At 42.0% G+C, this 26,412-nt stretch overlaps 1 protein-coding gene across 3 annotated transcripts in view; it reads right to left on the bottom strand.

The window, feature by feature from the left end:
• Positions 1-2,080: 2,080 nt before the first annotated feature.
• The window catches only part of RNF130 (ring finger protein 130), a 141,478-nt gene continuing 117,146 nt past the window's right edge, over positions 2,081-26,412 (bottom strand). Inside the window, exons 6-9 of one of the 3 annotated variants that reach the window (XM_065917247.1) lie at positions 16,566-16,662; positions 14,829-15,033; positions 11,546-11,639; positions 2,081-2,270 (exon numbers count right to left, since the gene is read on the bottom strand). In XM_065917247.1, coding sequence (XP_065773319.1) covers positions 2,255-2,270; positions 11,546-11,639; positions 14,829-15,033; positions 16,566-16,662 — 412 coding nt within the window. In that variant the 3' untranslated portion in view covers positions 2,081-2,254. Of the gene's footprint in view, positions 2,271-11,545; positions 11,640-14,828; positions 15,034-16,565; positions 16,663-24,820; positions 24,986-26,412 lie in introns of those variants that run through there. The other 2 variants (XM_065917248.1, XM_065917249.1) reach the window with 2 other exon arrangements.

The following is a 26,412-nucleotide window of genomic DNA, read 5'->3' as shown; positions in this document are numbered from 1 at the left end:
GCCCGCTAGGCTCCTCTGTCCATGGGACTCTCCAGTATTCTTGCCAGGGAGAAAAATGCAAATCAAAGTCACAATGAGGTGCCACTTCAAACCCACTAGACATGGCAAAATTTTTTACAAAAACAAAAAATATGCATTGGTGAGGATGCAGAGAAACCTCAACACCTGTACATCGCTGGCAGGAAAGTGAAATTGTGCAGCTGCCTGGAGATCCGTCTGGTTGTTTTTCAACAAGTTAAACTTAGAGTTAACATATACTACAGCAATTCTACTCCTAGGGATATATCCAAGAGAATTAAAGATACATTCACATGAAAATTTGAGTACACATATTCATAGAACCATTCATAAAAGACAAAATGTGGAAACAACTCACAATATCCATCAATGGATGGATGAACAAAATGCAGTATCTATCTATCTATCTATACACACAATGAAATGGGGCTTTTCTGGTGGTTTGATGGTAAAAAATCTGCTTACAGTGCAGGAGAGCCAGGTTCCATCCCTGTGTTGGGAAGATCCCCTGGAGAAGGAAATGGCAACCCCCTCCAGTATTTTTGCCTGGAGAATTCCATGGACAGAGGAGCCTGGCGGGTTATAGTCCATGGGGTCACAAAGAGTTGGACATGACTGAGTGACTAACATGTTCACACAATGGAATATTATTCAGTTACAAAAAAGAACAAGGTATTGATACATGCTTTCAACGGATGAACTTTGAAACATTATAGGAAGTGAAAGAACCCAAACATTCAACCCACATATTGAATGATTCTATTTATACAAAATGTCTAGAACAGGCAAATCCTTAGAGACAGAGTAGATTAGTGGTTTCCGGGCTGGCAGGGTGAAAGGGTATGAGGCTTCTTTCTGGGATGATAAAAATGTTCTGGAATTAAGACAGTTGGTTGTACAACTTTGTGAATATGCTAAAAAAAAAACACTGAAATAGCTTACTTTTAAAAGGGTAAATTTCATGGTATGTGAATTATAGCTTAATAATAATAAAAAAAAGAATCTTTAGCCCTCTACTGAAATGACTGCTCTAGTGGGCCTGTTACTAATGGGAACACTCTCAACTGAGGCATGCTGAGATGGAATGTTGGGAATGGACTGCTCAAAACATCTACACACACTGATAATCCCTTCAAGTTTATCATATTGATTCACATAACAAAATATTTCAACTGCTTCCTTACAAATAATGCAAGAAAATTACATTTACACATGTAAAATTATTCTCATCCAACTTTAGAATTTACTGTTTTTAAAAGAATACAGGACTTCCCTAGTGGTCCAATGGTTAAGAATTTGCCAGCCAAAACAGGGGACACAAGTTTGATCCCTGATGCAGGAAGATTCCACATGCCGTAGAGCAACTAAGCCATGGGCCACAACTCCTGAGCCTGAGATCCAGAGCCTGGGCTCTGCATCAAGAGAACCCAAGCAGTGAGGAGCCTGTGCACTGCAACGATGAGTCCCCGCTCACCACGGCCAGAGAGAGCCAACGCGCAGCCAGAGACGCAGCACAGCATGCCCCTCCCCTGCACAGAACGCTGCGTAAACCAGGTAAAAAAAATCCTGGACAGATATAATATATTACTAAACAGCATGGATTTTGGAAAATTTTTTGTACACTCATCCTTTCATCTCACCAAATATTTATTGAGCACTTACTATGCGCAAAGCACTATACTAGGTACCAGAGATACAGTGGGAAGAAACACAGTTGAATGTCCCTGTGGCTGTGGAGCTGACATGCTGGAGGAGGCAGATCAACCATAAACAAAGGAATAAGAAAGTATCAGAGAGGGAATGGCGATCTTGAAGAAAATAAAACGGAGTCACTCATTTCAGGGCCCAAGGGGGCAACGCTACACAGGATGTCCCCACACTTGGCTCCTATCTGGAAACTGCAGGAGCCAACATAAAAATATCAAAAGAAATAGCATCCCTGTTCCTCCCCTGGAGAGTATGAGCACGTTCTGTCTCTGAAACGTACACAAATGAAATGGGTATGTGATCTCCCAATCAGCCTTCCAAACACAAGTGGTTGAATAATACTCGACAACACAGCTTTTTAATTTTATTATTTATTTATTTTAATACAAAGCTTTGGCATTAGCAATTTTATGAAAAAATAAAATGTACTAAAAATAAATGCTTGTGTGGCATGATTGGTAAATGATGCACAAAAATAGGTTCTTTTCTCCTTCAAGGCAATCAGTCAGAAAGCAGTGTTTTTCCTTCTTCAAAACCATTCTACCCTATGGAATAAAAGGAGAAAAAGAGAGGTCAAGAATTAGTTAAAGGGTATTTGCCAAATTTTTAAAATAGAAAGTAATTCTAACTGAATGGTGGGCTGGGTTGTCCCCAAGTATTTCTGAGAGCAATCTGGTCAAGCCAGTGAGCAATCAGCATTTCCTGAACTCGGCAGCTTCAGATCTGAGGTTAAGTGGCTCAGTCACTTAGAAGTGTGTTAGTACTTCAAAAGGAAGGCAGGGGAAAGTACAGGTTAATAGCATTTTGTTTAAAAAATGTGGGGACAATTATACAATTTACAACTTTTCCTGGTTTGAACACATGTTCTAAATGTCAAAGGCCCTGAGATCTGTAGCTGCTGTCTTTAAAATATGCTCTCCCTTTATACCTCAAACGAACATGTCTTTATTTGTTTTGAAATAAGATTTGAGGAGTATGGACTCCCAGGGATATAAGGCTTTCTTACAGGAACTCCCGGCTCTTATGTGTGTGTATTGTGTGTGTGTGTCTCCCTGTAAACCAGGTGCCTGAAGGTACCTGACATCTGAAGTTTCCTGCATTCCCCTCAGGCTAATGCTGTCCCTCTGTAGCCTCTTCCTCAACCCTTCTAGAGTCTGCTTCATTGCTCTGGTTTCTATATACCATATCTTTCTTCAGTTCTGCTCTCTTTTCTCCCTGTTGAGTTCCAGATCCACAGTGTGGATCCAAATCACTTACTCTCTGGTCATCATACAGCTCTCGAGCATTTCCTGCTTTATCTCTTCCCCATTGTCCTGACTTTCTTCTTCAGCTCTGTATTTTTACCTAACCTACCTTCTTGCTTCCAGTCTCTACCATGCCAAAGAGATTTCTCAGTCATTACCAATTTTCTTTTTACTGAAAAGCCTCAGACATCACCTGCTGGTTACAAAAAACAAAAAAACACAACAGTCCAAATTCCGTAGTCTGCCTACTTCCACCACCACCTACAGTAGACACATCAAACCACACAACTCCTTGAACCTGCCCTGCTTTCTCCTCCCCTTTGTTTTAATGATGCCTGGCCTGGTTTCTAGGTCACGTCCTCCAGGAGGAGGAGCGGGAGCGTCTCTGCATCCGTGCGGCGCTCACACCACACTGCCCTGACCACGGGCACGGCGCTGGGTACAGAGCACCAAGGGCTGCAGCCCATCACCCCGGGGCTCCCGAGGGCAGGCCTGGCGCCTCAAGCACGGAGGAGATGGTGCCTCAGGAATGGATGGCTTCTGTGAATGAGGCGCTACACTTGTTTAATTACTACAGTTCATATTTAATACAACACATTGTTTTTATAATATTTCCTCAGTAGGCATAGGGACTTTCAATGGGTGAGTCAAGATTTTTTTTTTTTTTTTAAGATTTTTAAACTTACTTTTTTGCTGCCTTTCTAAGTAATTATGGGGCTTCCCTGGTGGTTCAGGCAGTAAGGAATCTGCCTGCAATGTGGGAGACCCAGGTTCAATCCCGGGGTGGGAAGATACCCTGGAGAAGGGAATGGCAACTCACTCTAGTATGCTTGTCTGGAGAATTCCATGGACAGAGGAGCCAGGTGGGCTACAGTCCATGGAGTTGCAAAGAGTTGGACACGACTGAATGACTAACACATGTAAGTAATTAAAAAAACCCAATGAAGCCAAACATTAAAGGCACGTCTGAAAAATAAAAAGACCAACAAAGACAAGACAGAAGCCCAATCAAAGGTTCTGCCCAATCAAAGGTTCTGTTGCTTTAATCTCTTTTTTTGTCACTCAGTTTTTAGAAAACCAAATTTATCTTTTTCAACCATATTATCTGGAACCCTTAAATGGCCATCTGGAGTAGTCAAAGGAAAGCAGTGTGGAGTAAAGACTTGAAACCAGAAGTACCGGGCTGGAACCCCAGGCCCTTCCTCCTGTGGCATTTCTTGGAGGTCACTCAGCCCCTCTGGGCCTCAGGTTACTCTTCTGTGTATGTGTCTCAGGCTCACTGTGGCTAAAAGGAGAACTAAATGCTAAAAGAAAGAAGAGGATTCATGGTGAGGCTGGGGACAAGTATTTGCTGACATTCCTACAAAAAAAGCTGTGTCAGGAAAATAAACAATCAGATATGTATGCCAGTGTGAGCAAGTTATTAGGTTGAGGACTTCCCATATGGCCCAGTGGTTGAGAATCTGCCTGCCCAGAATGTAAAGTGAATCCACAACCCTGGCATCAAAGGAATGTGGTGCTGTTGTTTAGTCACTAAGTCGTGTCCAACTCCTTGATTCCCACGGACTGCAGCACACCAGGCTTCTCTGTCCTTCACTATCTCCCAGAGTTTGCTCAAACTCATGTCCGCCGAGTTGGTGATGCTATCCAATCACCTCATCCTCTATTGTCCCCTTCTCCTCCTGCCCTCAATCTTTCCCAGCAACAGGGTCTTTTCCAATGTAAAAAATGTAGATCTCAGGTGATGCTGGGAAGAGCAAAATAAAAGAATTAAAAAAGAAAAAAAGAATCTGCCTGCCAATGCAGGGGACATGGGTTTGATCCCCAGGCTGGGAAGATTCCACGCGCAACTAAGTCCATGCACCTCAACTACTAAGCCTGTGCTCTAGAGCCTAGGAGCCACAACGACTGAAGCCTGGGCACCCTAAAGCCTGTGTTCTGCAACAAGAAAAGCCACTGCAAGAAGTAGTCTGCGTACCACAGTCAAAGAGTAAGGCCCTGCTTGCTGCAACTAGAGAAAGCCTGCACACAGTAACCAAGACCTAGCACAGTCAAGAAATAAGAGAAGTTATTAGGTTGAGAACTAAAAACTCACAATTCTTCAGCTCAGTATTTTTCAAACTGCAGGCTGCAACCTATTAATGGATCATAAAATCAATGCAGGAGTTCCTGACCCATATTAACAACAAGAATCCACAGAAAAGAAAAGATCTGTATGTAGTAAGGAAAACTGTGGAACTTCTGTTTCAGTCATACATGTGGGAGTACTGGGTCACAATAGAAAATGTATTTCTTACAGTAGGAGATGATTTTTTTTAAGTTTTAAAAACATTGCTTGACCCTGAAGATTCTATAAGGGGCAGCCAGCTGAGGCCCAGACCCCTCTCCTTGGGTTATGATCTCTCCTAGGAAGGGATCATTTAGGACAGACAATTCAAGAGGAACTCTGAGAACTAGAAGGAATCTTAGAACTTCTATCTGACTCAAGTTCTGTCTCCAAACAGCTCCTGCCTTGTAGCTTCTGTCTGAATAAGCAACTCCTGGCAAGCTCATTAGCTTTTAAGACAGCTCATTTTCACTGAGGGACAATCCTTACTGGCAGGAAGTTCTTTCTTACATTAAATGGAAACCTACCTCCCTATAGATGTCTCCGGAGCTACATAGGAAGTATTACCCTCTGTAGGCACTGGTTAGTCACCATGGGACTATTACAAGTATTAACTGGGGGCAATGTGGGTAATAACAGAGTCCCACAAAGGAATAAGATCTTGGTAGGCACGCAATAAACAGTAGCTGTTCTCACCTTTGAAAGCCCTCCAAATACTTGAGAACACCTCTTACATCACCTCAGTCTCCTCTTTTCTAAAGGTATATATCCCCAAAGTAAGAAATGATTGAGTTTTCAGATACTTTTATACTGAAATATGTCAATGTTCCTCTTAAAGACCTTGAGCAAAACAATTCAGAAATACTGAAATACTCTTAGTAGATAGTAGAGAGTAAAACAGAAACATCAATTCCTTTGACCTGGCCTATATATTTCTACCACTACAACTCAGAGGAGGACAGCACAGAAAGAACACTGAAGCCCAATGGACTTGCTGCAGAGCTAGGACTTCTTGGTCTTCAATTATGCTACAGGATTTCAAATTTGCTACAGTGCTTTCATCAAGTCAAGCACAACAGATTCATTTCCTCCTGCTGAGACTGTCTGAATCTTAAATGCTAGTCTATGTCCCTGGGCAAATCTCAGAACATGATTTCTATGCATCAGAATTCAGGAACTAAGAAAAGGCTGTAGAGAATACTTAGCTGAACCACCCAGTCAACTCAAAATCTCTCCTACATCATCCACATCTTATAACTTATTCCTCAAATAAAAACATTTCAAGTAAATATTTACTTTTCTTATGTTGAGGGAAAAATAGATTTATGCAAACGTAAGCTGGTAAAGGTTGAGATTAACATACTTTGGGAACTGAAGTTCAATATAACTTGTTCAGTCGCTCAGTTGTGTCTGACTTTTGCGACCCATGGACTGCAGCACGGCAGGCTTCCCTGTCCTTCACTATCTCCCGGAGCTTGCTCAAACTCATGTCCACTGAGTTGATGATGCCATCCAACCATCTCATCCTGTCCCCTCCTCCTCCTGTCCTCAGTCTTTCCTAGCATCAGGATCTTTTCCAATGAATTTGTTCTTTGTATCAGGTGATCAAAGTATTTGAGCTTTAGCTTCAGCATCAGTCCTTCCAGTAAATATTCAGGGTTGATTTCCTTTAGGATTGACTAGTTTGATCTCCTTGCAATCCAAGGGACTCTCAAGACTCTTCTCCAGCATCACAGTTCGAAAGCATAAAATCTTCGGTGCTTAGCCTTCATGGTCCGACTCTCACATCTGTACGTAACTATTGGAAAAACCATAGCTTTGACTATATGGGACCTTTGTCGGCAAAGTGATGTATGCTTTTAATATGCTGTCTAGGTTTGTCATAGCTTTCCTTCCAAGTAGCAAGCATTTTTTAATTTCACAGCTGCAGTCACTGTCTCCAAGTGATTTTGGAGCCAAAGAAAACGAAATCTGTCACTGTTTCCAATTTTTCCCTATTTGCCATGAAGTGATGGGACCAGACGCCATAGTCTTAGATTTTTTTAATGTTGAGTTTTAAGCTAGTTTTTTCACTCTCCTCTTTCACGTTCATCAAGAGGCTCTTTAGTTCCTCTCTGCTTTTTGCCATTAGAGTGGTTATCATCTGCATATCTGAGGCTGCTGATACTTCTCCCAGAAATCTTGATTCCAGCTTGTGATTCATCCAGCCCGGCATTTTCCATGATGTACTCTGCATAGAAGTCAAATAAGCAGGGTGACAATATACAGCCTTCATGTACTCCTTTCCCAATTTGAACCAGTTCATCACTTCATGTCTGGTTCTAACTGTTGCTTCTTGACCTGCATACAGGTTGCTCAGGAGGCAGGTAAGGTCTGGTATTCCCATCTCTTTAAGAATTTTCCACTGTTTGTTGTGATCCAAACAGTCAAAAGGCTTTAGTGTATTCAATTAAACATAAGTTTTTCTGTAATTCCCTTGCTTTTTCTATGATCCAATGGATGTTGGCAATTTGATCTCTGGTTCCTTTGCCTTTTCTAAATCCAACTTGTACATCTTCAATTTCTTGGTTCATGTACTGTTGAAGTCGATCTTGAAGGATTTTGAGCTTGCTAGCATGTGAAATGAGTGCAATTGTGCAGTAGTCCGAACATTCTTTGGCACTGTCTTTCTTTGGGATTGAAACGAAAACTGACCCTTTCCAGTCCTGTCACCACAGCTGAGTTTTCCAAATTTGCTAGCATATTGACTGTAGCACTTTAATAGCATCATCTTTTAGGATTTGAAGTAGCTCAGCTGGAATTCCAACACCTCCAACTAGCTTTGTTTTTTGTGATGCCTTCCTAAGGCCCACTCGACTTCATACCCCACAGTGTCTGGCTCTAGGTGAGTAATCACACCACCATGGTCATCTGGGTCGTGAAGACCCTTTTTGTATAGTTCTTCTCTGTATTCCTGCCACTTTGTCTTAGTATCTTCTGCTTCTGTTAGGTTTATACCATTTCTGTTCTCTACCATGTCAATCTCTGCATGAAATATTCCTTTGGTATCTCTAATTTTCTTGAAGAGATCTCTAGTCTTTCCCATTCTATTGCTTTCCTCTATTTCTTTGCATTGTTCACTTAAGATAGCTTTCTTATCTCTTCCTGCTCTTCTTTGGAACTCTGCATTCAAATGGGTATATCTTTCCTTTTCTCCCCTGCCTTTCACTTCTCTTCTTTTCTCAGCTATTTGTAAGGCCTCCTCAGAGCCTTACTTAGGCACAACAAATGTTTGGGAAGCTAATATGTAAAAATACATTTACCATGCATTTATTTGCTTCTTTGACTACTATCCTGTTTATGGATATGTTTATGAAGTTTCAAGTTGCAAAATTCACTAGATCTGTTTATAGTATTAAAAAAGTAAAGCACAATTAGTCATGATTGAGTACTTATATAGTATTTCATCACAATAGAAGGTGGTGATCCCAGATACATGGACTTTTGATTAATTTGAGTTAAGTAACTAGCGTCAAGCCCTGTGTGAACATGCAGAGTGTGGTGAGGGAGGCAGAGTGCTTTCAACCTCAGGTGAGCAGCAATCCATGACCCATGGAGGCCTGGACCTGCCTGGGTTCCACAGCCCTGCTTTTGTATCTGGCCACAGATCTTGCTCACTGCTTAATCTTGCTCACGGGGTCTCACCAGTGGCTAGACTGGGTCAAAATCTAACTGACATCACAGTACACAAGTTCAGTGTAACAGTGTCAGAAAAGTAAACTATAACTTTTCATTAACATGTTAAAAGACAGAATCTACTCATATAGAAGACCATCCTAGAAATGGATGAGGGTACCCAGAAAACTTAAACAGAGCAATTAAATTGAAAAGGCAATCTTACTTTGACTGCAATTTTTGGTAAAAGTGAAAAGGGAAATAAGACAGATTTCAAAGAATTAATGAAGAATAATTATAAATTTATTTGCTAAAATAAACTTTTCAGAATTAAAATTACATAGGAATTTTTCATCAATATTCTTGAGAAGGAGACATTGAATAAGAGTGGGTATTTATTTATTTATGTTTTGCTGCACTGCACGGCTTGTAGGATCTTGGTTTCCAGACAAGGGATCGAACGCAGGCCCCCGACAGTGGAAGTGTGGAGTCCTAACCACTGGACTGCTGGGGAATTCCCAACCATTATCTTTTTTTTCAATCCCCAAGAATTAAAATGGACTTTAAAAAATTAAGTACTGTTACAAAGTCAACACATAAAAGCATATAGGAGAGAAAAACATCATCTAAAATTTCTCTAAATTAAGAAAATCACCATTAATAATTTGGTCACCATCCTTTTATCCATCTGTATGGATAAAATCCACACACACACACACACACAAACACACACACACTCTCTCTCTCTCTCTCTCTCAACTTCTCTAAATGGAATTATGGAAATTGTCATTCAGAGTGGCTTTGACTAAGACATAGAAATAATAGGCAAGTGAATAACTGTACTAACAACGCTCTACAAAGGCTAATGGGATGGACTAAGACATGGATCTAAGATCTATGACTCAGATTCTGAGTCATGCATGCATTTATGAATGGAACTCTAACTTACAACAGGTAACATGTCTTCTGAACATTCTCTAAAACATCTAAAACATGAACTGAGCACCTGGCCAATTCTGAGTGGCAGCAAGGCGAGTCTTAAATTATTTAACAATTCCCTAAAAATGCCCAGGGTGCACCTACTTGCTGTGATTGGTTTTTGCTCATTTGCAAAATTTTAAGAAGTGGGCTGACATTATCATCTTGTCTGATGGGTTTGTATGGGAGTAAGCAAAAGAGGTGACTTCAGGAGAAATAAATATTTCCCTCCAAACTGAGGTTTGATTACAGGCACTTGTGAGCTCTTATGATTCTGTATTCTATTTCATGGAAGAAAATTAAATTCATTTGCCAAATGACAAAGACAGATGGCCATCTTATTCACAGAACTTTGAAAGAATCTCAGAGGAATTGTTTTGGCTAACATTTATTGAGCACTTATTATGTACGAGGCACTGTGCTAAGCACTTTATATGCTAATTCTTACAACAACCCTATGATGTACTCCTACCATTATTCTTGTTTTATGGATGACTAAAATGAACTTCAGATAAATATTATCTAGGTCTCACAAGAAAAATATGGAGAAGCAGGTAGTCATATCCAGGTATGTGTGACTCTAGAGTCTGAGCTATTAACACTGTGCTAGGTTGAAGTAAAACTGCATCAGGTGGGCCCAACAGAAGCAGCTAGCTGGTGACCTACTGGATGAGGTTGAGACTACTCATCTCAAGACTGAAGACTGCCAAGTGACCATGACATCCTCTCAATATGTAATATGTCAAGGACGGCAAAGGGTACTTCTTGTAAGTATCTAGCCAAAAGATCGGGTTAGGAGGAATAAAATCATGCCCTTGGAAATCGAAGTTTCTTGCCCATTGTTTCTATAGTTGGACTATAAGCATTTAATTAAATCAATTACATGAGCTTGGTTGGTTGTTACTAATCAACTTAAGTGCCAGGACATAACAGAAAACAGAGAGCACAGGAACTCCACCAATTCAAGTTTCAGCAGTGTTCCAGGGATGCTTTCGTCTTGAATTAGTTTTCATGAATATTGCTTAAAAGAAAGGACTGAATAATATCCTAAAGTAAATGCCCCAAGTTTAATGCATAACAAATAAAGCCGCCCCCATGGAGACAAGCTACCCCTGTGGAAGGTTACTTCTTGAAAACCACTGGATCAAACTGGACCTCAACAGTGATCCAGCCCAAATTTTCCATCCAATAGCTCTAACAAGTAAAACGCAGCTTCTGCCTGCACTCCTGGTCCAGGGCACTCCCTAACCCCACAGAAAACCGACTCACTGGTAAGTAGCCTGCTGACAGGTGTTCTTCCTTTTACCAAGGTGAAATTTTGCCTATCTGTAACCTGGTCTTCATTTTGTCCTATGAAAATACAGTCTATGCTTATATTTTTCTTTCCTGATCATCTTTCAAATATTTAGAAGTCACAGGTCTTTCTGATTGCTTCTTTCTTGCAGGTTAAATATCCATGTTCCTGTGACCATAGGCCAGGGTGCCAGTTCTCCACCGAAAGCTAAGTATATAAATCTCCAGGTAAAGTTTGACGAGCAAGCAGCAAAGTGGGGCTAATCCCATCAGTGATCAGGACGTGGGGATTCTCTATATACTACAACTGTACTGGTTTCCTCAGCGTTTGTTCCGTCACTGACTTACTCTAACCTTGTGGCTGATGAAAGCCCCTAGATCTTTTCTAAAGTAAACACAGTGAACTCCCAGTCAGTGTTACTGTTTGTGATCCCATCAGGATCAGTATGAAATTGGTGGAAGCCAATTCTCATGATTTATGAAAATGACATATTTTCTTGGGATCATTTGGCACATGCAATCCAAAAAACAATTTGTTACTTACTCATTAGCATTCAAGCTAGCTGTGGCTCTGATGATCATGTAGCAGAGTGTGAGAGCACTGAGGAGGCCAAAACTGGCAATAATAAACCATTCTTCTGTTGACAAAGGAAAGGGAGGAAATCACTCTGGGGAGAAGACTTAAGTCAAATCGATGTCAACATTTCCCTCAAATGCAACGAAGCAGACGTCAACGAAGGTGTAAGCCAAGACTGGCACAAGGAAGTGAAGCAGGAGGAGGTTTGCCAGAGAGCTACTAAGTGGAGAAGGTTAGTGGGAGTAGTGGTGAAAGCTGCAAGGCAGAAAGGAAAGCATGGCCCAAACATTTCTTCCAGTTAAGGTCCTGAGGTCTGTGAGAGGTGTGGCACCAAAGTGTGCAGTAAAAGATGTATATAAAATGGCACATGGACACAGGTTTTCAAAACTGTTAAATGACAGTAAAGTGGACTAGCCAGACTTATAACCTTTTTTCTTCATCTGTCACTTCTGCATGGCTGTGTCACTCATTCCTAAAGAAAGGCTTAGAAATATGGAGCAGTGGTCCCCAAAGGTCTCCTGGGTACTCCAAGCAGTTCGCAGGCTGGCTTCCATGGCATTCTCATCTATGTTCTTTTTGTCTATGAGTGGGTTTACTTAAGAGTCTTTTTTAAAAAGGACATCTTATTGGTGTCTCCTGCAAAGAAGAGGACTACCCTTCACAACTCCACCACTAAGAAGCAGCACTGGCTGTTAAGGCTTTATCAAGCAGAAGTAGAAACGGAAAGTTATTTCATAAGATACTTGGCCCATCAAAGAGATGAAAGCTTATGGTACACAGAACTCTAAAGGTTTTTTTACCTAGTCTCCAGATCTAGGAAATCAGTTAATATTTCCCCTTGATTTTTCAAACTCTGTATCACCAAGGTAATATTTCAAAAACAGTATTTACTGAGAAACATAAAAACAACCTGAGAATCAATCTGACTTCCTAAAAAGTTTTAATTATAAAATATTCCCTAAAGTATACACAAACTAGGACTGGTTTAACAAAGTTTTACACAGTAAAATTACCTATACATGTGCAATTATGCAGGAGAAGAAATTTATACTTGGAATGCCAAATGTTTATATGTGAAAGCTATGTGTAACATGGATGTTTCTAATCTGCTTTCCAGGGATCCTACAGCTATGCAACACTGGGTGCGCCCACTAATTCTTCTATAAAAAGGTTATTATACTTTCATCGAATTTTAAAGGTGGTGATCTTCAAAAGATTAAGAAGAACTGTTCTTCAGGATTCCAGGATGCTGAGTTGTTCTATAAGCATTTCTCTGCCCATCTTGGTTTACATTATTAAAATGCACAGCAAGCTCTTTCTTTTTAGATAACAGTGCAGCCGCTGCTTCTTGGAATACAAATTCTTCATCAACAGAGTGAATTTATTAGGTTTTTCTTTAAGTCAAAATAATAAACATTCAGGAACCCATGTAAAATCCACCGTTTTTAACCTCATACATTTTAAGTTAGGAAAAATGTATCTGGCATTTAAAAAAATTAAGAGATTCTGGTCATCAATTTCAAGAAGCTTAATATAGCATTTTTTATTTTTTTCTTCTTAAGACTTTTTTATACATGAAAGGCAGACTAACTTCAATTACGTCTACGTTTCCAATTTTGAATATAGCATCCAGACATGCATGGCATTTCAGTTATAAAAACTAGTAACCAGAAAGAAGTAAACACCACCACAGTGACGCCCGACGGGCCCAGAGGCATCTCGGCACGTTGCACGCAGCCGGGTCCCGGCCGCCTCTGCCCTCCCCGGTGAGTGTTTAGCACAGTGCCCTGCAAACAGTGGCTGCTGGCTGAATGCGCTGCAGCTACTGTGGCGCTACAGAGCTTTGAGCTGAGAGAGGGAGCTTTGGTCTCGTCTAACCACATGAATTTCACTTCAGCATGTACAAATTTGCTAAAGGTGATTAATTTGACACATGAAGTAATATTTTTATCACCAAAATACAAGATTTTGAAAGGATATTTCTGTATAAAATATAACGGGATAATCACTTAATGTACTAGTAGGTGCTCAATAAATGCTGATCAGTGAAAGGCCCGCCAGGAGCTCATAAATAAACAGGCGACCTTTGTCTCTGTTCTTATCATTACATCATTTAAAAATCTAGCCCATAAAACCTAAATGTCAACGCAGGAAAACATGAAATGCTGTTAAAACAAAACACTGGGAAATGGTAAGAAATTAGCCAAAATGTATCAAAGAATAGTTTTAGTGATTCTATAACTTAATGAACTCTCCTCCAGTTTAAACAAATGAGAATAAAACATGCAAAATCATTTTATAACAATTTTTGGTTGGTTAAAAACATGTGTAAATCAATTGAATAGACCACCCAAGTCTCACTACTTAAGGGAAAAGTCTTTTTGTAATAGTTTTATCCACTTTACTGACTCCCAGAAGTTGAGAGGAGTCCCATTAGGGTTAGGGCTTGAAGCTATAGGCAAGCACAGCATATACTGAAAAAGGCAGCACCAGAGTGGTGATGAGGAAGATGGGGTGAAAGGTTGTTAGAAGAGAATAACACATAAAGAATGGATCGAAAACAGCTGGCTTGTTACAGGGTGAATGTCCACTCACACGCCTGCCAGCCCACTCATACTTTGGTAAGGCCATCAAAACATTCAGAGCATTTTTCTTTTCTTGTCAACATTTCAACAATCATGACATTCATAACTAGCCCAGAACATTTTTAAAAAGTAGGTCATCTTATGGCTTTTCTCACACCTCTTGTACAATTATACCAAGACACCAAATTTCATAAAAGTGTAAAATACAGGGAGCGGCAACTGGCTATCTCAACTGTTCCTAAAGCTGTGAATTTTAGGTTCAAATTCTGGATGAGTGTTTTACTAAGTCTCCTGCAGCATAGGAACGAGAGAGCGCTGGTGCTCACAGTTACACCACACACCTGTGACGCTGCAGACGTCACCCTCACATCCCTGTGTGCAACACCATCATTCCAAAATAGGCTGATAGGCAGCTATTAAGACAGACTTCTGATCAACTGCCCATCAAGTGGCAACTATAACCATTAGTTACACACAAATACACAAGTTTCTCATTAGAAAGGAAGTTTCATGATTACAAATATCAGTTTTAACAAAAGCACCCATGACTTTCTCAGTTACAGACTTAAGTCACTGGCCCTGGTGACCAATTGCCTCAACTCTTCACCACACGTCAAATATCAGCAGCAAGCCAGTCCCGCACCCTGGGCACAGGGCCCACTTACTTGTTACTGCGATGTTGATCTCTCCTGTTCGAGGAGTGAGCTCGCCATCCTGAGGAAGAGGCGAGATCCCCGAAGTGCGAAGTGGCTCGAGGCCAAGGGAGTTGTCGCCGGCGAGCTCACCTAGGGCCGATCTTCGGTTAACTGCTTGGGTTCTGGTGAGCCTTTCCATATCAAATGCTACATTATCAGTACACGGTAAATTTGGCTGCAAAATATTTCCAGGTTAAAAGTGCTTGTAAGATTAACAGATCCTTTTATCAAATTCTAAATGCTTGACATCCTGTTGCAAAGATTTTACCAGTTTTTTCCATGTGATTTCCTCTCATTTCTCTCCCCATTTACACTTTCCATTCTCGTTCAAGAGTTTTTATTTAAAAGAAACTGGTGATTTCTTCCCCAAAATGATAAAAGGAAAGCCAAAATCCACTGTAGAACTGAGAAAATTGGATACTTCATCTTTATAAAGGACAATGTTTTGTGAACATGGCTCACAGGCAAAGAGATTCATTATTATTATTATTATTATAAAGTTGACAATCAGTGCAGTGTATCACTTTGGTGCATGTGTTAACACAGATAACATAAAATATCCCTTTTTCCCTATTAACTGTTCTGTAACACCTCATCTATTTGCTAGTCAGGCTTTAATTATATTTCACCTTTAAAACATAAAGAAAGCATACCACCAAGAGTAGATCTACACTGAGAAGTCTTCTGAACTCTAAAAACCTGTTTAACAATGTAAGCACCTAATGCTGAGGGAGAGGAGCAGAGTGCTGTGGGGCTAAAGGCTACTATCATCCCCTAACTAGTGGACGTGGAAGGCCAGGGGTGCCGCCAGACAGTCTCAAGGGTGGCCCTCACCAGAAGGGAGTATCTAGGCCAGTGTCAAGTGTTAAGAGGTAAAGAAACTATAAATCACTAACATGATCTTTGAAGATGGGAGGATAAATGCGGCACTACTACCTAACCTGATTGCTTCTAAAATGTCATCTGATGGCATATTTTAAATAAGATTATTCAGATCTGCAAAGTTAAAATGAGGAATTCATCTGTTGGGTCAACATAAACTTTCTTCTCTATATGGAGATTATTCGACGACTCTTTTTTGAGATCAGAAAGTATCTCACTTTCCTCTAAAAGGCAATAATCCTGGACATATACTGATATTTCTTTTAAGGAAAGAATTCCAAGGTCCTCAGGTAGTCAACGCTGGCTCAGCTGGCTATGGGTGAAGTGCTCTATGTGGCTGGTACCCAACCAAAGCCCCTACCCAGCTGTCAGAGATCAGCTTGGGGTTGGCACTGCCCACCCTCACGGACCTCACCCTCAATTACCAACATCCAGGAGAGCAAAGCCAAATTAAAGAGGAAGAAACATAAGTAATGACACGGTTTAATATCACGTTGAATGCAGAAAAAATTACTACTGGACTAGAGTTAAAAATCCACATTCTCCTCCTTTAAAGAAAAAAAAGATATTGAAATATAGGAAAACCACATCCTTCTTTCTACCTTAGTTCTTCGTCACACACCTACTACCCAAAAGAAGCATGCTTTAAAGTAGACTAGCACAGTTCTTCAGCTGCTCTTCCATAAGTTCTCTGATGTGGGCTGGACTTTAATGTGGAAGAAAATGTAGTATTGGACCAACAAGACTATCTGGCAGAGAAAGCCTATGTTATGTTATGCTTAGATGTAAAATGACACAGAAGTATTAACAAAATAGGAAACATACCACAATGCCCAGGGCCTTCAAAATATTAAGTTTGCACATAGGACAGGTACAATGTTCACTAAGCCAGGGATCCACGCAGGATTTGTGGAAAACATGCCTATAAAAAAATGGAGAATTATATCACAAATTATATCCTGAAAAACTCTTAGGCCAAAATGCAAAGAAATGAAATTTTTAGTTAGCCTGTTCGGTCCCAAGAGACAAATACTGGGGATGTATTAAAACAGAGCTGGCAGAAAATCTAAACCCAATCTTATATGTTAATAGCACCGTATAATGAGAACTGATAAGTAGTATTTGGTTGTTTGGTTTTATTCCATCAAATTCCAAATAAAGATTTGAGGAAAAGTAGGAAATTTACTAAGAATGAAGATACTGTATGTTGTAAATCAGTTGTTTTCAATAATATCCAAAGCAGAAGAAAAGAATTTCAAAAAACATTAATCAGAAGTTAAATGTTAACCAGGAGTTAAATTCTATATAATTAGTTTCATGAACCTCTGTTTAAATGCTGTTTAAAACATTATTTAAAAAGAGTTCTTAAAAAAAAAAAAAAAGAGTTCTTGTAAAACAGATAGACAGGGAGCCCAGACTGGCACTCTGTGAGAACCTAGATGGGTGGGAAGCGGGGAGAGGAGGGAGGCTCAAGAAGGGGGTGGTGTATGTGTGATTACGGCTGATTTACGTTGTTGTATAGCAGAAACCAACACAACATTGTAAAGCAATTTTCCTTCAATTAAAAAAAATAAACCAAAGGTAAAAACAAAAAAATAAGTAAATGAAATTAAAAAAAAAAAAAGACCTTTAAGTAACCCAAGTTAAATGCTTGTAAAGTTACAGGGTAGTTGGACTATTTGTAGGGATGAGCTGTGCTTAGGAATCAGATAACATTTAACCAGCAGTTTTTAGCTAAAATGTTGAAGGGAGAGAGGATGGGTGATTTTTATTCCAGAGAGTGGAGCGTCACACCCTTGTGACTGGAAATAAGTCATGGAGGGTTTTGCACTCTTGAAGAAGGTGCATGTGCCCTATGGAAAGGAGAAAAGACAGTGAGGGAGCTCTTGAAATCACTTCTCATGCTCATGTAGCTCCCTGTGGTAGCTCTGAGGACCTGAAATGAGGCCACAGGGAAGCCCCACAGTCCTGGCCAGCGGGGCAGGGGCAGAGGCAGGGGCCAGGACAGGCGTTCCGGGCACCATCGTCTAATCACAGTCTCGGGATAAGATAAAAGAAATTTTGAGAAAGATACCAAATTGAACCATCATATGCTTTTTAAATGTTGTTAATTTGTAATTTATATATTAGCTTATAAGTAGTTACATACACCTCTTCAAAATATATATTCCTGTTTAAAAAAGTGAGAGATTTAGAAAACTCACTGTTTTAATTGGGATTTGGAAGAAACATTCATGCTTACAGTTTCAACCCAAATAACCGATCATCACTCAGTAGCCTTGTACCCATTTTTGGGGGTTAAGAATCAAGATGTGTGTGCATGCTCAGTTGCATCTGACTCTGCCCACATCTCCTGCATGACAGGTGGATTCTTTATCTATTTAGTCACCCGAGAAGCCCAAGAATCAAGATACTGGCAACTAAATGGTGGTCCTAGTAGTAAAGGGCCCGCCTGCCAGTGCAGGAGACATAAGAGATGCGAGTTCAATTCCTGGGTTGCGAATATCCCCTGGAGGAGGGCTTGGCAACCCACTCCAGTATTCTTGCCTGAAGAATCCCATGGACAGAAGAGCCTGGAGGGCTACAGTCCATAGGGTAGCAAACAGTTAGACACGACTGAAGTGACTTTGTACACACAGTCTGAAACTTACAGATAAAGCAATGAATCAGAACCTCATTATCCCTGAAGGTTTTCACTTAAGGGGTGAAAGTCATCAAACCATAGGCAAGACCTAAATCCATTTAGTATACATAACACATTGTCACATCTGTTTACTGTTCCTAGGATCTGAAGTGTACTCTGAAAGGGAGATAAAGACTTGCCCCAGAATTCCACTGAGAGGGTATTCTCAGAGGTGGGGATTATTCCCCAGCAGCTGTGAACGGTGTTGGCTGTGGCCTAAGGAAGATAAGAACAAGGCCCCTATTCCTTTTTTTCGGATACAGACCCCTTTAGGTTTGACATAAATGTCAGCTTCTCCTCACTGCAAGCATACATGATCTGCCTTTACTTGGCATATATTTGGCAAATGTCTCTGGGAGGTCTATGGACCAGTGAGGGTTTGGTCAGTGTTGGTAGAGATGGGGGGCTGGGAAGGTGCTCTCAGGCAGTTCGATGCAGTGTGGACAATGAACTTTGGCCAGTTGGCAGGTGACAGAAGAGAGGTTATGTGACCTCTGGTGTAGCTGCTCTGGAGCTGGGGAGCTGACTTGGACCAGTTGTCTGTGGAAATCCTGGTTTAAGCCAGCAGTGCTGGCTTTTACCTTCCCTTCTTACCAGCATTTCTGCTTTCCCCTTTTCTTATTATCTAGCTTTTCTTTTCTATTACCAGTTATTTGGTATGAACAAAATGGTTTAATCCCGTATTTAATTTTTAAAGCTGTTTAAATTGAGTGTTCTCTGTCCCTTTAACCTTAGTTATAAATGGATTTCTCTTATGTCAGGGTCCTTAAGTGTTCCCTTGTAGATTTGCTGATCTAAAAGAAAGTGTTTGGGTCCCAGTGGAGCACTGTAATGAAGGAAAACAAAGACCAACTGTTCTCTAGGGACAAGCTGGGAAAGAAAGCCTCTCTTCCTTCAGTTCAGTCACTCAGTTGTGTCTGACTCTTTGCAACCCCGTGAATCGCAGCACGCCAGGCCTCCCTGTCCAACACAAACTCCCGGAGTTTACTCAAACTCATGCCCATCGAGTTGGTGATGCCATCCAGCCATCTCATCCTCTGTCTCCTTCTCCTCCTGCCCCCAATCCCTCCAAGCATCAGGGTCTTTTCCAATGAGTCAACTCTTCACATGAGTTGGCCAAAGTATTGGAGTTTCAGCTTCAGCATCAGTCCTTCCAATGAACACCCAGGACTTATCTCCTTCAGGATGGACTGACTGGATCTCCTTGCAGTCCAAGGGACTCTCAACAGTCTTCTCCAACACCACAGTTCAGAAGCATCAATTTTTCGGCGCTCAGCTTTCTTCACAATCCAACTCTCACATCCATACATGACCACTGGAAAAACCATAACCTTGACTAGAAGGACCTTTGTTGGCAAAGTAATGTCTCTGCTTTTTAATATTCTGTCTAGGTTGGTCATAACTTTCCTTCCAAGGAGTAAGCATCTTTTAATTCCATGGCTGCAGTCACCATATGCAGTGATTTTGGAGCCCCCCAAAATAAAGTCTGACACTGTTTCCACTGTCTCCCCATCTATTTCCCATGAGGTGATGGGACCAGATGCCAGGATCTTAGTTTTCGGAATGTTGAGCTTTAAGCCAACTTTTTCACTCTCCTCTTTCACTTTCATCAAGAGGCTTTTTAGTTCTTCTTCACTTTCTGCCATAAGGGTGGTGTCATCTGCATATCTGAGGTTATTGATATTTCTCCCGGCAATCTTAATTCCAACTTGTGCTTCTTCCAGCCCAGCGTTTCTCATGATGTCCTCTGCATATAAGTTAAATAAGCAGGGTGACAATATACAACCTTGACGTACTCCTTTCCCTGTTTGGAACCAGTCTGTTGTTCCATGTCCAGTTCTAACTGTTGCTTCCTGACCTGCATACAGGTTTCTCAAGAGGCAGGTCAGGGGGTCCGGTATTCCCATCTCCTTCAGAATTTTCCACAGTTTATTGTGATCCACACAGTCAAAGGCTTTGGCATAGTCAATAAAGCAGAAATAAATGTTTTTCTGGAACTCTCTTGCTTTTTCAATGATCCAGCGGATACTGGCAATTTGATCTCTGGTTCCTCTGCCTTTTCTAAAACCAGCTTGAACATCTGGGAGCTCTTGGTTCACGTATTGCTAAAGCCTGTCTCTTCCTTAGCTAATTCAAAATCAGAAAGTTTTCGTTTTTTCCGTAAAATACGCTTTTCCTTTAGGTGATCTGCCCACCCTATGGCTTTCCCACCCTCAGTCCCCACCCCAGCTGCCCCTCCCTCCCTCCCATACTTCTTCCTCCAGCCACACTCTTTCCAGGATTCCAACAGTCTAGCTCTACACCTGGCCCAGAAAACAGTCTAATTTCCACAGCATACCTCTCCCTCTTCACCTGCTGGCCCTTCTGACACAAGCCCGTCACTCTGACTCAGGCCACTGACAGCTGTGGAGAGGAGCTGCCCTGAATGAGCGGCTTCTCTTCTTCATCACCTGTTTTCTTTACCTCTTGCTTCTGTCTCCTAGGGTCTACTGTTTTACCAAACTCCACATGGCCTTCCCTTCTCCTACAACAGCCTGTGCCATGACAAACAGCCCTTTCTGACTACCAGCTGTCTCATCTGAGTGCTGTGGGGGAGAAGCGCAGAGCGGAAGGCTGCCTGCTGTCTGTCTTGTGAGGCTGTTTGCAGCAGTAACTGAAAAACTCAGAAAAGACCCCAAGGATATGCAAATAAAAGGTATTATTAAACGCATAACTAGGCAAAGTAATGTCAATACTTCATACAACTCCTGCGACACGGTCAGAACAGTTCAGTGTGCTGAAGTGAAGACTTCAGGTCTCCACACGCCCGCACCAGAGTGAGCTCTCACAGGCTTGCAGATGTATGAAAGGCATCCACAGACACTTCAGAGGGGCACGTGGGGCCAGTAAGACTTGGAAAAGAACCCGTTCCCACTGTTCTAAAAAGACTCGAATAATAAAAATGCACATAAACACAGAAAAGGGCCCGACATACTTAGGGCTGAGCGGTGTACAGGAATGGAAAGCGGGCGATGTGTTCAGGAATGGTGAGACGTGTAAAGGACAAGTGTATCAGAGCCTCAGAAAAGTCCTTTATTCCTAGTAGAAATACTTTGGGATACAGAAATACTGGGGGATATGTGGAAGTATAGAACATAAAAGGGAACAAAACCAGTAACACTGAAACACAATGCCTTCCCACTCTCCTACTTCCCAACACACTGTAAGCTAGAGTGATCAGAACAATGGCTGGGGGTGGGGTGAGGCGTCTACATTGAAGGCGAGTTGTTTTCACAGCTCTGCAGCCTCTTGGTGCCGTGCAAGACCTGGCATATATAAAAGGATCCAGGATTACTAAAGGTCAGAGACAAGAACTCATTTCCCCGAACTAGGACTGGCAGTAGGCACTGTTTTAAATAGGCTTTCCCTCTGAGGAGGGGGCATCACAGCAGTGCCTCTGCCAGCCGCCAGGCGACTGACCCACTTTAGCTTCCAAGGTGGCATCTTAGACATACAATGATCCGAGCTGCAGCACTCTACTTCTGAAAAGTGTTTTTAGCCACTAAAAATTTTGTGGCTAACCTTTAAATAGAAGAGGTGCAGAACAGGCAGTGTTTTCCAGTTTCTAAGATGAGTTGGCTAACATCCAGAGGACAGCTGACTGTAATCAGCTGACACAAGTGGGAGGTCCCAATGCGGTGCTGACTGCCATCTGGCCTCAGCACATTAACATGACAGAAGGTCAGGAGTGAAGGCCATGCAGCAAGAAGCCGGCAATCCACGAGAGGTCTGCTGTCTGTACAAAGTCTTAGCTCAGTCTTGGGGCCGGTATGTTAAAAGGAAGGACAAACAGACATAAAGACACCTGTACTTTCTCCCTGCTTTACTCAGGGGAAGAAGAGACAGTGAGTGCAGATGCTTTTCAGAATCTGGCTGTAAAGGGGAGAAGCTGTAGGGTGGTACAGCTTCGGAGATGGGTTTGAAAGAGAGTTATAAAAACTGGATAGGAAATGCTTGAGCATGGTGGAATGCTGGTGGGCAGAGACAGAAAGGACAAGAACTGGAGGGAGCAAACAGTCAGTAGAGCCAGGTCTCAAGGATGAGAAGGTGTTGGCACACAGAGGCCCAGGTTGAAGAGCACATTAGAACCAAGGAGGCTGTCCTCTGTCCTGACAGGAGGCAAGGCTGCAAGGGTGGGTGTGGAGGCAGCTGTGCATGAAGGCTTAGGGTCAGCAAGCCAGGAGAATTTCAACTAACAGCCATCGTTTTCTGTGAAGACAATGGTGACGTTACCTGATGAGAGTGAGGAATAAAGGGATGAGTGCAGATGTTTAAGGAGAATAGATACCCCTGGATGTGCTGCTTGAGGAGAAGGGAGAAATGACCAAGGAAAAAGAGGGGCTCTGGGCAGTGCTGAGTCACACATCACGTCAGTTTCAATGACCCGCAAGCTAGAGGGAAGGCAGAGTATCTGAGGGAGAGAGCACAGAGCAAGCGGCACACAAGAGTTAAAGGAACTTGAGAGGGACCCATGGGAAAACAGAGGCTTAGGAAAGACGTGGAGTAAAGATGAGTATTTGTGCGGAGCCATGCTCTAGGTCAGGCGTCCTCACCGGGAGGCATCTGTGGCTGTCAACGGCCACGTGTGGGGGGTGTTAGTGGCACCTAGGGAGTGAAGCCAAAGATACTGCTAAGGAACTGGCCACGCAGGGGGAGCCCCTCAAACCTGCCCAACAGAGAAATGTCTGGTCCCAAAGGCCAACAGTGCCCAGGTGGAAAGACCTTGCTCTAGGTAAAGAACTGTCAGCTTGGGTCACACAGAACGTTGCTTGATTGTAAAGTTAGTTTTTACTGCACCTCGGAATCATGCTGTTGTCACCATCTCAGTTAGATGAAATGTTTTGCTAAGCAGGCTGTGCAACACAGAGAAAGCTACAGCTAGCTTCAAAGTAAAAGGGGAAGCAACATCTAGACAAGGATCTAGGAATAAAAGACAACCACGCGAGCAGTGTCCTAATGACAGGTGCAAAAAAACGCTGTGCGTCAAATTCTAATACTCGAAAGCAGACAACAAATGCAAAGGTTGAGATCTCCTCCGTTGGTGGTGGGTCAAATTCTAAGAAATTTCTAAGATCAAGCACAGCTCTAGACTTCAACAGATGGTGTGGCCTTGCAGCATCAGAGTCACCCCTGGTACTTAATAAAAGCAAACAAGCCTGGAGCTCCCCTCAGGATATATTTCCGAAAGTTCCCCATTGATTCTGACCTTTGGAAGGAAAAAAGAGAACTAGGAATGAAACTCTAGAAAAGCCAATTCTTGAAGGACAGAAAGAATATGGAACAAATTTCCCAGCACAATCTAGTTTCAGCTGAGGCTCCCCTGAGGAAAACACTGTCAACTTACTAATTATCATTAACAGCTTTGGAAGCCTTCATTCTTAGGTCCCAGACAGTCCTAGGGGCCCCTGGACTAAGGGAGGAAGACAGAGAATCTGCAAAGACTTGACTTCTTCCTGGTTATTCCAGTTTCAAAAGAAATCTGTGCAGATAAGAACAGTTTTTAAAAGCAAGTAAGAGCTGATTATGCTTTATAAAGTATCCTACTACTGTTTCCCCTGATTTGCATAGCTGATCCTTGAACAAATGTGGAGGGGCAGTGGTTAGGGGTGCTGACACCCACTGAAGTTGAAAATCCACATAAAACCTTACAATCATCCCTCTGTATTCGTGGGCTTCCCCGTTGGCTCAGATGGTAAAGAATATGTCTGCAGTGCAGGAAACCCAGGTTCGATCCCTGGGTTGGGAAGATCCCCTGGAGAAGGGAATGGCTACCCACCCCTGTGAAATCCCAGAGAGAGAGGAGCCTGGCGGGCTCCAGTTCAAGGGGCTGCAGAGTCATACACGACTGAGTGACTAGCACTTCCACTTTCTTTTTTTCTCTATTCATGGTTCTGCACATTTAACCATCAGCTGATCACCTATTACTGCAGTATTCACTACTGAAATAAGTCAACTGGTGCAATTCAAACCTGAGTTGTATAGGGGTCAACTGTGTTTGTATGTGTATTTCCTTTAGCTTCATGTTTTTAGACCTGAAAACTATAATTAGATAATTTAATTTTCTACACGACAGCTGTTTTACAGAGTTCCCTTAATATGTAAACTAAAGGACGTGACTTCCAGAATCCTGGTTTTCCATTTCAATATATGGAATTATTCATATGTTATGATTTAAAGAAACCCAGATCTCTCTGGATTCAAAATATATAACTTTGTGAATAAGTAAACTAACACCAGTAGCCTCATGGAGACAACTACTACTGATTATTTTATTCATTCACATGTTCCATATTATTAGAAAGGTAAGAGTTACATGAATGAGTTTTAAATGAGAAGAGGAGAGACTTTTGATTTTAGGCTTCTCAGTAGATGACTTCATATTTTTCCAATCAATGCTCAGACTGTATATCTTAATGTTTCATACTCCTGAGCTTGGCATAGCACCATGGTAGAAATCCACATGCTCTTTTGGGGGCACCAGAGTGCAGGCGAACATCCTTCTTTCTGAGGGAGGCATGCGGTCCTGTGTAAAGAGTAGAAATAATGCAGAAGGACATTTTTACACCAGCGCTGCCATTTCTGAGTTGTGTGACCCTGGCCCTGGAAGCTCTACTGCTGACGTCACCACACCTCACTGGACAACGGGGAGACAGCAGATGCAAACTGCACAGAGCAGAGTGCCTGACCTGGGGTAGGCACACAGCACGTACAAGTCCTCCCCACTGCACAGAGCCAAGGCTCAGTCAAAGGCTTAACCCAAGTCCTAGAGTTCTGCTTGTTGTTCAGTTGCCCACTCATGTCTGACTCTTTGTGACCCCATGCACTGCAGCATGCCAGGTTTCCCTGTCTCTCACCATCTCCCAAAGTCTTCCCAAGTTCACGTTCACTGCATCGGTGATGCCATCCAACCATGTCATCCTCTGATGCTCTTTTCTCCTTCTGCCCTCCATCTTTCCTAGCATCAGGGACTTTTCCAATGAGTCATCTGCGTGCATCAGATGACCAAAATATTGGAGCTTCAGCATTAGCATCAGTCCTTCCAGTGAATATTCAGGATTGATCTCCCTTAAGATTGACTGGTTTGATTTCCTCGCTGTCCAAGGAACTTCCAGGAGTCTTTTCCAGCACCACAGTTCAAAGGCATAAATTCTTTGGCATTCTGCCTTCTTTATGGTCCAGCTTTCACAGCCGTACCTGACCAATGGGAAGACCATAACGTTGCCTATACGGACTCCTGTCAGCAGAGTAATGTCCCTGCTTTTCAACACACTGTCTAGGTTTGTCATTGCTTTCCTGCCAAGAAGCAACAGTCTTCTTATTTCACGGCTGCAGTCACCATCTGCAGTGATTTTGGAGCCCAAGAAGAGGAAATCTGTCACTACTTCCATATTTTCCCTTTCTATTTGCCATATGGTAATGGGGCCAGATAATATGATCTTAATTTTTTTAATATTTAGTCTCAAGCTGGCTCGCTCACTTTCCTCCTTAATCGTCATCAAGAGGTTCTTTAGTTCCTCTTCACTTTCTGCCATGTGGCCTAGTGGTAAAGAGTTCTGGTACCCAGTGCCAAGTGGACACTGCTGAGGCTTTATTGGAGGGCCTAGTGATGTATCCTTGATCTAAGAAGGAGAGGATCAGTGGCTAGATCTGAAACCCACAGAAATCACAGAAATAAAAATTCTTGACCTTACTGTTTTTAGGCTACTGATGCACCCTATTTTTCTCTTAACTAGAGAAGGTTTGCAATCAGGCCCCGCTGAAGTCTGCAGTAGAGCTGCCAGGGCCACATGACTCAGAAATAGTAGGGCCAGTATGAAGTTGTCCTTCTGTATTATTTCTGTTTACCACCATGTTCAGTGTGCAGCCATGCCTCTTCCTACCAGAAAAGTTGTGGGTAAGAATGGCTCTCAAAAGCAAATGGATACCCACTCCAAAAGGGAGATACACAAA

Source organism: Muntiacus reevesi, chromosome 1, assembly GCF_963930625.1.
Source record: "Muntiacus reevesi chromosome 1, mMunRee1.1, whole genome shotgun sequence".
NCBI classification, from domain to species: domain Eukaryota; kingdom Metazoa; phylum Chordata; class Mammalia; order Artiodactyla; family Cervidae; genus Muntiacus; species Muntiacus reevesi.
The sequence above is the reverse complement of the archived record's forward strand: the minus strand, read 5'-3'. Positions and strand labels throughout refer to the sequence as shown.